Source organism: Myodes glareolus, chromosome 1 (genome assembly GCF_982192425.1).
Source record: "Myodes glareolus chromosome 1, mMyoGla1.1, whole genome shotgun sequence".
Lineage (NCBI taxonomy): Eukaryota > Metazoa > Chordata > Mammalia > Rodentia > Cricetidae > Myodes > Myodes glareolus.
The window spans coordinates 70,049,040-70,059,800 of NC_142026.1; the positions used below are offsets into that span (position 1 = coordinate 70,049,040).

The 10,761-nt window shown below is 40.7% G+C and overlaps 1 protein-coding gene across 1 annotated transcript; it reads left to right on the forward strand.

Annotated features, from left to right (window-relative positions):
- The first annotated feature begins 1,860 nt into the window (after window positions 1-1,860).
- Window positions 1,861-4,854, forward strand: LOC125395498 (zinc finger and SCAN domain containing protein 4D-like). Its single transcript, XM_048426926.1, has 3 exons — window positions 1,861-2,256; window positions 3,912-4,071; window positions 4,160-4,854. Exons 1-3 carry the CDS (start codon window positions 1,861-1,863, stop codon window positions 4,852-4,854), a joined length of 1,251 nt encoding a protein of 416 aa, XP_048282883.1.
- Window positions 4,855-10,761: the final 5,907 nt, after the last annotated feature.

The following is a 10,761-nucleotide window of genomic DNA, read 5'->3' on the forward strand; positions in this document are numbered from 1 at the left end:
ACTAAAATTTCTGAAATCTTAAGTACTCTAAAACACAGCTGTTCCCAAGGATAATAAAATAGTTCAAATAATAGGGAAAAAAATCGTGTATCCTGGGTAAAAAGGTCAGGGAAAGAACTTTGGATTCTACCTGAACTCCAGAAAAAAAAGCAGTCAAGCCACTAAGATGTCTTACCTCTATGAAGGCTGGGCTACCGTAAATTCAGCATACTGAAGCATTTTCTCTTTCCAATTTTTCTTTTGTCTAAGGGCTGGGATTAAAGGCATACGACTCCATAGTACTTGGATTAAAGATTTAGGCCACCAACACCAGGATTTTTTTTATGCATTGATATTCTGTAGCCCAGGAAGGCTTTGAACTCACAGAGATCCATCTGCCTCTCTCCCAGATCCTGGGATTAAAGGTGTGTGTCATCGTCGCCCTACCTCTAGTGGCTTTAGATTAGCCTAGATTCCTCAGATGAGATTTATTTATCCAAAAACAAATAATAAACCACTGTAAAATTCAAATCCTGAAGAAAGATTAACCAAAATGTACAAAAATAATTGAATTTTCCATATAAAAATTTTATGTTTTAACTTCAGTGAAAATTATGACTGCTTTTTATATTCTGGGCTTTAATCAATTAAAGCATGTTGATCAGAAGTCATAGTCAAATGACAAACTTGATATTCCTTTTAGTGTGGAGATGTCCCCTTTCACTGTAGTTAGTGACTATGTTTACTTTGGATGGGTTCCCCTTCCATGGGGCCCCCGAGATTTGCATAGAGATTCTGAGCTAGGGCTGAAGGAGGATTCCATTTGTAACTTAACCAAAGGTCAAAATGTCTTCCCCTGATGTGTTAGTTGTATTTGTTTGTTTTCTTTCCTCCTATGTGAATGCTGTTCACCTCGGGTATGCTGAACTTGGTCTTCTTAGGCTACAAGGCTGTGCTTGAACTGGAGTCCCTAATGCTCACCACAGTGAATATTAGGTACAAGGTCATGGCTGCCACACCCAGATACAGGAGGTGTGATCCAAGGGATTATCTAACTAATTAGCATAACAGATTGAATCCTTGAAGTCAGGCACTATAAAAGGACAAGAGCTTGAGCAGAAGCTCAGTTGAAGCAGATCACAGGCCTGGAGACACATCAGCACCTAGTGCTGCTGGAATCAGCCCTGATCTCCCCTAGAAAGAGACCACTTTGGTGAACAGAAACATTTCCCTTCTTTGTGGTGTGGGTATGTGTAGGTTTGTTAATTTTGTGGCTTGTGGGAGATGCTGCTTTACAATTGTGGGGAGGTCTCTAAGTTGTTGTGTGGTCTTTTGGAAAACCTTTCTACTCAAGCGTTTGCCCTTTAAATATTTGAAGGTTAGGTATATGGTCTCTTATTTTAATGACATGTTCTTGATACTCTGCAAACTCATGGATGTTGGTCATTCACTTTTAATGTTTTTCTTATGAAAGTGTTGCTCAGTGGCACTTAATAGGGGAGACCCAGGTGAAACAAAATTCAAGGCTCTGCAATAACAACTTTACCATTTACAAAGGGGTGAGCAGATATCCCATGAATACCACACAACTTGTTGTGTTTTTTCAGGTCTTCCTATCCTCAAACCAGGATTTTTCTTCCTGCTGTGTAAAGAATATTATACTTACATTTCTTTCTCTGTTCTGGACTCTGGAAAAATTTGTGTAGGACTCTGAAGAAGTATTTACTTTGAAAAGTCTCTTAGTAGATCTGTGACAATAACAAGTGTCTTACTCTTTCATTCAGTGCTTTAACCCATCCACAAATTTCTTAAACAGATCTTCAAGTCACAAGAAAGATACGTAGCTGCCATATTTGAATATTTCTGAGGATTCTCAGCAGAATGGCTTCACACCTCAAAGACTCCTTTAAGCCCCTGTCACCAGAAAATGATGGTGTAGTAGAAAACATCGAGTTTATTCCAAGCCAGGTTTCTCCTGTGCAATGGGACAAAGACATCTCCAACTCTGCTAGTGTTTACCTCAACTTTTCCCCAAATGACAATGGCTCCTGTGTAAAGCAGGAGTTGAAAACACTCTGGGAGATGTTTACCTCATGGTTGAAGCCAGAAGAACAGACCAAGGAGCAGATGCTTGCTCAGCTTGTCTTGGAGCAGTTTCTCAAAATCGGGCACTCCAAGAACAAGTTTGTTGTAAAAGAGTTGTGGGAATCAAGTGGAAGAAACCTGGGGAAACTCATGGGGGAACTGACTGACGAGTGCTTGAAGCCTCCTGTCATGGTGAGTAGCATGACTGAGAGTTGATTAACTCAGGAATAAAGACAGTCCTCTACATTTGGAAGTAGGAAGGCTTTATAGTTGTTTACTGATCAGTCTGTAGTGCCCTCTATAAACATATTTACGATGGAGACTTCTTACTGCTTTGGATTCACATGAAGAAAACAGAAAGGAGACAGTGGATTGCATGATGGAACAAATTGATGTAATTTATTTACAAGTGACAAGAGACTGGGAGACGATATTATAGAAAAGCCTTTAAAGGTTTAGGAAAAAGATAGTCTGGGTTCTAAAGATGACTCATTTACTGAGATTCTTATTTGTAATTATTAGAAGGGTCTGAGAATTGGTGAAGAAGACCACACATTCAAGGGTATATTTTTCTGTAGTTACAATCAGCCTGTGCGGTCAAACAAAAAATGGCAACTGCCAAAGGAGAATGCAAGTGGTTTTTTAAGAATAGCTAGAAGAACTAGAGAAATATTTAGGTCATCTTGAAAATGATTGGTGAATCAATATCAGAAACATTAGCACATATTTGAATAGCTGAGGTTTCATTCTTCCTATACCCACGTGGACACATTTGGGTAATGTTGGGCAAATTTCAGGTGGGTTTACAGAACTTTTTTTTTTTTTTGGTCATTGTATTGAGATGTTTTCTGGTCTTGTGCAGACTTCTGATGCATTCTCTCTTGTCTTCACTGTCAGGGATGTTGTTCATGATTTTCCATTTGTTTTTAAGAAATTGAAACATAGGTCAAGGTGTAAAATGGAGAAAGTTAGGGTCTCTCAAATGAGTATCACCTAAATAATTCCATCTAGGAGTCTTGGCACACATTTAACATTCTGAAGCTCTGAGTTAGCCTGTGGTCCGACGACCTGAAGCCCAGAATCCATGGATATACTTGTCTTAATGGTTTTCTAAATTTTCTAGTACATGTCATTTAGGTCCTGTTTCTAAACTGCAGTGGCAGGATAGTATCGTATGCTCTCAAAAACATATGCAACATGGACACACCCATGAGCAATGCCTTGATGTATAATGGTGTGGAAATACCAATTTAAAAAACAAATAATCTTAAGTAAGATGTAGTTGTATTTGATTTTTTTATAATGTCTGGGTTTGCATTATTCTCATTCACTGGCAAAAATGGCCAAGGTAGTGAAGTTCTTCAACTCCCCATACATACTTTTCTAATGCTCATTCTATAATTCTTTTCCCGAATGGTCACATCCAAACTTGTGTCTTTTTCACTAAAGTAGCAATTTTGGGCTAGTTTCTCTAGCTTTGGTGGGATGAGGGACAATCCTTGGAATAATGAAAAGCCTTTCTTGATGGGGAAAGTCACTAGTTTTCAATTTAGACAAACCTCATCTTTTCTTATTCAATGCACTGTTCAGCTGAAGATAATATTGTGGGCAGCATTACAGAAAGCTAGCGTATACCATTTCCCTGGGAACAGTGACATAACACTTGCAAATACACAGTAAATAGTGGCTTTAGAGTACATAACTTGTGAAATTCAGAATAAAGCCATTGAGAATGAATGTTAGAGAAATGAGATAACCTATAGTCCAGTGGTGCAATACAATCAGTTGGAGGGCAGGTGTTCTCTCATCCAGACTCATTGGCAATGGTCATCTGGCTTTGTTTACAGGTTCATGTCTCCATGCATGGGCAGGAAGCCCTCTTTTCTGAGAACATGACATTAAAAGATGTCATGGAGCGTTTTAAAGAACAACAATTGGCAGCTGCATCAACTCTAGAGAATGAAAGGAGACACTTGCCAATCTCCGTAGACAGATTATTGGTAACAGGTGAGTGTCAGGGAAGTATAAGAAGGGGGGGGTGTTTTGTGGGGATCATTTCTTAGGCACAGATTCACAGACTGTCTTATTTTTAAAGGACATGAATACAGTAAAGATGACCAACAGTATTCCTGGAACTCTAGTGAAGACAATGGTTGTGTTACTAGTCCTGTAAAAAATGAGATGGATTCCCATTTCATTATCCAAACAGATAAGTTTCATGATCGCAATGAGGGAGCTGTTTCTGATGGATTCCCTCTGGACCTCAGAACACGTCGGGACACTGTCAGACACCAGGAAGAATCTCAGAGTACAGCTTCTTCTGGAGATGTTTCTATGGTGGAGGTACAACCAGGGATTTCCTCCAGACCATTGCAGACTGACGAATTCCAGAATCATGCAGCAAATTGCACATGTGAGGGTCACCACGAGAGACTCCACAGAGACATAAACAAATACCAACGTGAAGAATGTTTCAAATCCTTCAAATATCCCTGTAATCTTTCAGTTCACAAGAAAGTACAAAAGAAGGAGAGGTCATTTGTATGTACAATGTGTCACAAAGACTTCTATACTCATTCAGACCTGATAGTCCATGAGATCATACACAAGGAAAAGAAGCCTTTCAAATGTCCTACCTGTGGAAGGCCATTCAGTCATAAAACCTACCTGCTAATTCATGAGAGGATACATACAGGAGAGAAGCCCTACACTTGCTCCAAGTGTAACAGTAGTTACCGCCAATTATCCACATACCGCCGCCATCAGAGGTATTGCCACAAATCAGACTGAACTGTGTCCTTCCTCACCAGTAAGAGACAATAAAAACTCAGAGGAAATCAATAACTCAGTTGAAGGATGTCGGGAAACCGAAGACAAAACAAATGTTTAAAGGAAACCATGACACTGTTCAAGAAATAGAAGCAAGAAAAATAATGCAAACTAAAGGAATTCAGGAAATGGAAATTATAGGTAGGCAAACTGCAACCACAGAGTAAAGCATTGCCAGCAGAAAGCAAAAGATGGAAGGGAGAATCTTATGCATTGAATATAATAACAACTACATATTTTGATTAGAGAAAAATTTAAATCTGCATTTCTCAGCACCTTTAGGGTTTGAATGACTCCTTAATAAGTGATGGAATATCAGATATCCTGCATATCAGTTACATATGTTTCTATTTTAAATGTAGAAAATTTATAATTCTGAAGAAGTAATAAAAATAATTTTATGGTTGGGTCACAGCAACATGAAAATCTATAGTAAATGGTTGTAGCATTATGAAGATTGAAAATCACTGTTCATGATGTTGAAGGAGATGACTGTAAATTACCATGCTAATATGAGTCATGCCCTGTATAACCAAACCACCAGTTATGTTTGTGATGAAATACATGTGGTGACATCTATGTTTGTGATGAAATACACGTGGTGACATTTTGCCTCGCTCAGAAAGGGCTTTACAGCAGTCAAAACCAAAATTGTGTTAATCTGACCACAGTATTCTTCTAGAAGAGCTTGTAATCGTAAACATTTAAAGGATATCACATGTAAATTTTCTTGAGAGCATATTCCATGGGAACTTCTTTGAAACATGTACCATCTCAGAAAAACTGTGCTGCTTTCACAGTCTGAGGTGCAAAAGCACTTCTTTGTCCCACATTTTGTAAGAAAATGTTGATTCCCAGAGACATCAAGTATCAATTATGTGATCAAATTCCATGGTATGTCATGGAGCAATCGGTGTTTTCTGTTCGAACCTCTTGTTTGTTGCTTCTCTTATGTAGAATCTGCAATTCTTCCAAGTGACATCATTGATCTGAAAATGAAGAAATATGAATGCCAACACAGGTCACATAGAGAAATTAGTCAATTTCACACAGGCAAATATTAACAGTTCTTTCAAATGAAATCAAGGAGCAAACACAACCAGAGTAAAACATGAGCTCCTTAATCAAGGAAAAGAACAAGAAATCACGAGAGGGGAAACAGATGAGAGAATAGGGCATCAATAATATTAGAACACGTAATATACTTGAATTAATTCATCATAATGCAATAACTTGCTATGTACTATTGCTATATACTTCGAAATAAAAAGTAACTAAACCAATATCCACAGCCCTGTGGCCCATTTCTTCATTTACTCATCTTACTCTCTTCAGCTCATAGATCCAGCTTCTGCGTGCCATGTTTTTGATATTAACTTCCTAGATGTTTCATCAAAATACTTTATCTCATGTACAATTACATTCTTTGTGCTTATTCATTTCTTTAAGATTATATATCTCTGGTCTGCCTTTCTCATAGGAATCATGTTACTAACAAACTTTACATAATAATTTTTTCTAAGATAATTTCTCATTCTGTGCAAAGGAGAAATTGGTCTCAACATGGGTACCCCAGTACCCTAGTGCAGGGTTCTCTCGCAGAAAGGGTGGGGGCAGAGTTGGACCTGCTGGACTTTCTCTGGGGCTGAGCAGAATGGTGAGTGTTGATGACTCAGACCTCCACCCTGACCACAGGGGAGAAACAACACACTGAGTCAGGAGTCTGTCAAAGAGGTATCTCATTTAATTGTATTTGGTAGGTACTTAAATAGGTTGAGATGGGGTGGGAAGCCTGGGATGGGCTGAAGTGGAGCAAGGAACAAGGGACAAAAATGTAGAAGGCCGCAACCACACTCTCCACCATAGATGGCGCTGCACCGCCAGGTGAGCTAGAAAGCTCACACGTGTTGGTAACTTTCCACTACTCCCAAGGTATCACCTGGGACTGGGAGCAGTTGACCAATCCAAGAGTGACACGTCCGAAGCTAGGACTGTTTCATATATAAGGGATGGCTTCCTTCATATCTGGGTCTCCGCCATGTGGCTTATGCTCTAGCTCCCAAGAGGATTAAAGCCTTTCTGCAGAAGAATCCTGTGTCCCGCATGGTTCTTGCTGGCGAGGCCGAGCACAGGACACAAAAATATTCTTCTATGTTAGCAGTGGCTGTGGAGAGGTGGACCTAGGTGTGCTTGTGTTGAGCCACCTCCTGTGTGAGGTGTGTTGTGTTGGAGAGAAAGATCTCCAAACTTGAGCTGAGCTCAGGAAGTTACACTAGGCCTCATGCAAACTTAAGTTAGGCTCAAGAAGTTATATTGGGCCTCAGCAAACTCACATTAGGCTTATGAAGTTACACTGGGCTTCATGCCCAGTCTCATGAGTCCCAACACCCTAGACTATGTATAGTCCAGCTATACTCCAGTATTGAAAGAAAAACACTGAGTAGTATGATGAATTTGTTGTGCTGTGAGTCTAAGGAATTCACTCAGACCATAAAGAAATATACCGCTCTTCTTTTTTTATTTTATTTTTATTACTTATTTTTCCATTCAAAAATTTACACTTCCTCCCCTCATCCTATGCCTCCCCCACTCTCCCACTCCCCTTCCTCCCTCCCACTCCCTCCTTAAGAGAGGGCTGGGAACCCTGCCCTGTGAGAAGTCCAAGGCCAACCTACATACATCCAGGCTTAGGAAACTTTGCATCCAAATAGATTAGGGTCACTAAAAGCCAGTCCATGCAGTGGAAACAAGTCCCAGTGCCTTTGTCAATGGCGTCTCAATCAGCCCCCATTTTCAACTACATTCAGAGAGTCCTGTTCACATGCTCACTTAGTCCCAGTCCAGCTGGATTTGGTGAGCTCCCATTAGAACAGGCACACCGTCTCAGTGGGTGGACCAATCCCTCGCAGTCCAGACTTCCTTGCTCATCTGCTCCTTCTGCTCTTCAAATGGATCTTGGGGGCTCAGTCCATTGCTCTGATGAGGGTCTTTGTCTCTATCTCTTTCCATCACTGGATGAAAACTCTATGGTGATATTTGAGATAGTCATCAGTGTGGTAGTGGGTCAAGGCCAGTTCAGGCACCCTCTCCTCTGCTGCCCAAGGACCTAGCTGGGGACATCCCTGTGGACACTTGAAATCCCTTCTAGAGCCAAGTCTCTTGCCAACCCTAAAATAGCTCCTTTAATGTAGATATCTTCTTCCCTGCTCCTATATGATCTCCAAAATATATAAAGAACTCAAGAAACTGTATAGGTAAGGGAAACAGTTCAAGAATTGAAAAGTGAAATGGAGGTAATGAAGAAAACACAAACTGAGGGAAGGCTGGATATGGAAAATCTGGGTAAACAAATAGGAACTGCAGAGACAAGTATTACCAACAGAATACAAGAGATAGAAGAAAGAATCTCAGACACTGAAGATACTGTAGAGGAAATAAACTCACTGATTAAAGAACAAAACAAATCCAACAAATTCTTAACACAAAACATCCAGGAAACCTGGGACACCATGAAAAGACCATACCTAAGAATAATAGGGGTATAAGAAGGAGAAGAATTATAGCTCAAAGGCCCAGAAAATATATTCAACAAAATTATAGAAGAAAACTTTCCCAACCTAAAAAAGGATATTATGATGAAGGTACAAGAAGCATACAAAACACCAAATAGACAGGATAAAAAAAAATTCCCTCTCCATATAAAAATAAAAACACAAAACATACAGAATAAAGAAAGAATATTAAGAGTGGCAAAGGAAAAAGGTCAAGTAACATATAAAGGTAAACCTATCAGAATTACACCTGACTTCTCTATGGAAACCATGAAAGCCAGAAGGTCTTGGATAGATGTGCTGCAGAAACTAAGAAACCATGGATGCAAGCCCAGACTACTATACTCAGCAAAGCTTGCATTCACCATCAATGGAGAAAGCAAGGTATTCTGATAGGGGAGTTCAGCCAATTACATTCTGTTCGTGGGGCGTGTCGCCCTAAGGCAAAAGTTTACCTATAAATCTGGTGGGTGAAAGCCCCTGCCCCCTCTCTCCCTCTCAACCTGGCCTGGATTCAGAGTTTCAGATGGGAGGGACTCTGTGTAAGTTTTTCCTTCTGTTTTATTAAAGCTGTATCTTTTGTAAGATAGTCTGGGGACTTTTCATTACCGATCGCCCTGTGGCATCATCTGGTGCCCGAACGTGTGGGATTTTCCTTCCTCGCGGTTGGCACGGGCCTCAAACTGGCAAGCGGAGCTCGCACCGCACCCAGGGTCTGTCTGCAGCCCCATGGCCTTTACCCTGACTAGCCAGCTCCAGATTTCCTAGTTTAAGTGGGAACCACATTCACCTGACCGCCACTGAAACAGCAGGCGGCTAACTACAGCTTCCTTGAGCACTCCATAAAACCTGTGCGCTAGATCCCAGCTCCGTTCAATAGAATTGGGGCAGGGAACTTCCTACCAGAGCCGCACACCGCTGCTGGCTCCCAACTGGCCCCGACTACCACCAAACTTCGGGCAGATAGGAGAGGGGACTTCAAGCACGCCCCCGCGGCAGCTCTACCCCCCTCGGGCACTGTCTTCCCCGCTGCCCAGCTGAGTCCAGCCAGCGCTCGGCCTGTGCTGGAGCACGTGATCTTAACCTCTGGATTTGAGTATATATTTCAGAATACTTCCGGGTTGACTCCCTTGCCACGTGGATTCAGGTGCATCCTGCCACCTACTGGCAGGCAACGGTCATTACAGGTAAGATTTTTCTTTTCGGTTGAAAATAAATACATACATACATACAAGTACGATTTCTTTTGATTGAAAATTTCAGTAAATATTACTATCCAAATGTTCAGTGGCCTTTTTAATTGTGCCATGGAGGATATTCTGCAAATGTTTCTGATATCCCTCTTACTTGGTTATTTCTGGAGTTTATCGTTTTTCTGGTGTTTGGCTGTCTTTTAAGAAGGATGCAGTTCTTACAGACTGACTGCAGAATGCTGAGGGCAGAGATTCAAACCTTAAGGACAATTCAGACGGACACCAACCTCCTCAAAAAGGAGTTTGGAGTTCTCAAGGAGGAGACTAGATCTTTGTCTGATATGACTCGGTTGACTGACCAAAATATCCAGAAGGTGCAGTCTAATATTACTTCTTTAGAAGGGAGTTTCACTGCTCTGGAGGAGGGAACAACTAAAATGACTCATAACCTCCAGTCCATGACTATAAGTGCTGAAACATTAGCTGAGAGGATTAAAACAATTGAATGTGAAAATCGGACTTTATCAAAAGGGTATGGTAGATTAATTGACAGGATTTCCATACAGGAAGGCACAGTACATGCCATGAGGATTATGTCCAAGGAGGATATGGTATTTCTAACGGACATGCTCCATGCCTTAGAATCTTTAATGAAGGCTTTGGAGCATAATACTGGACAGGAGATTCAGGACTTACAGAAGGCAATGATGAGCAGATTTAATAAGATTGAAGAAATCATAGACTCTGATGAACAGGAACAAAAGGTAGAAAGGCAACATTTGACTCCAAAAACTCTCAGTCTACATAGAGTTATACCTGTCTTTCCAGTAATAACATCAGAAAAGATAACTGGCTCCAAAAACCCTAAGGTCATTAAAGAACATACATGAGAGCCTGTACGTATGAGTGATCTGAAAGAATTTAAACAAGCAATTGTGAATTACGGACTACATTCGTCCTTTGTTAGAGAGATGTTAAAAACCTGGGCTCTCAGCAACAGGGCAACTTCTCAAGATTGGAACCAGCTCACATCAGCTGTCCTGGAGAACAGACCTTTATGGCATTTCAAATGCCTATTCAAACAAGAGGCCAGACTTTTACAACAACAAGAATCAGCAAAAGGA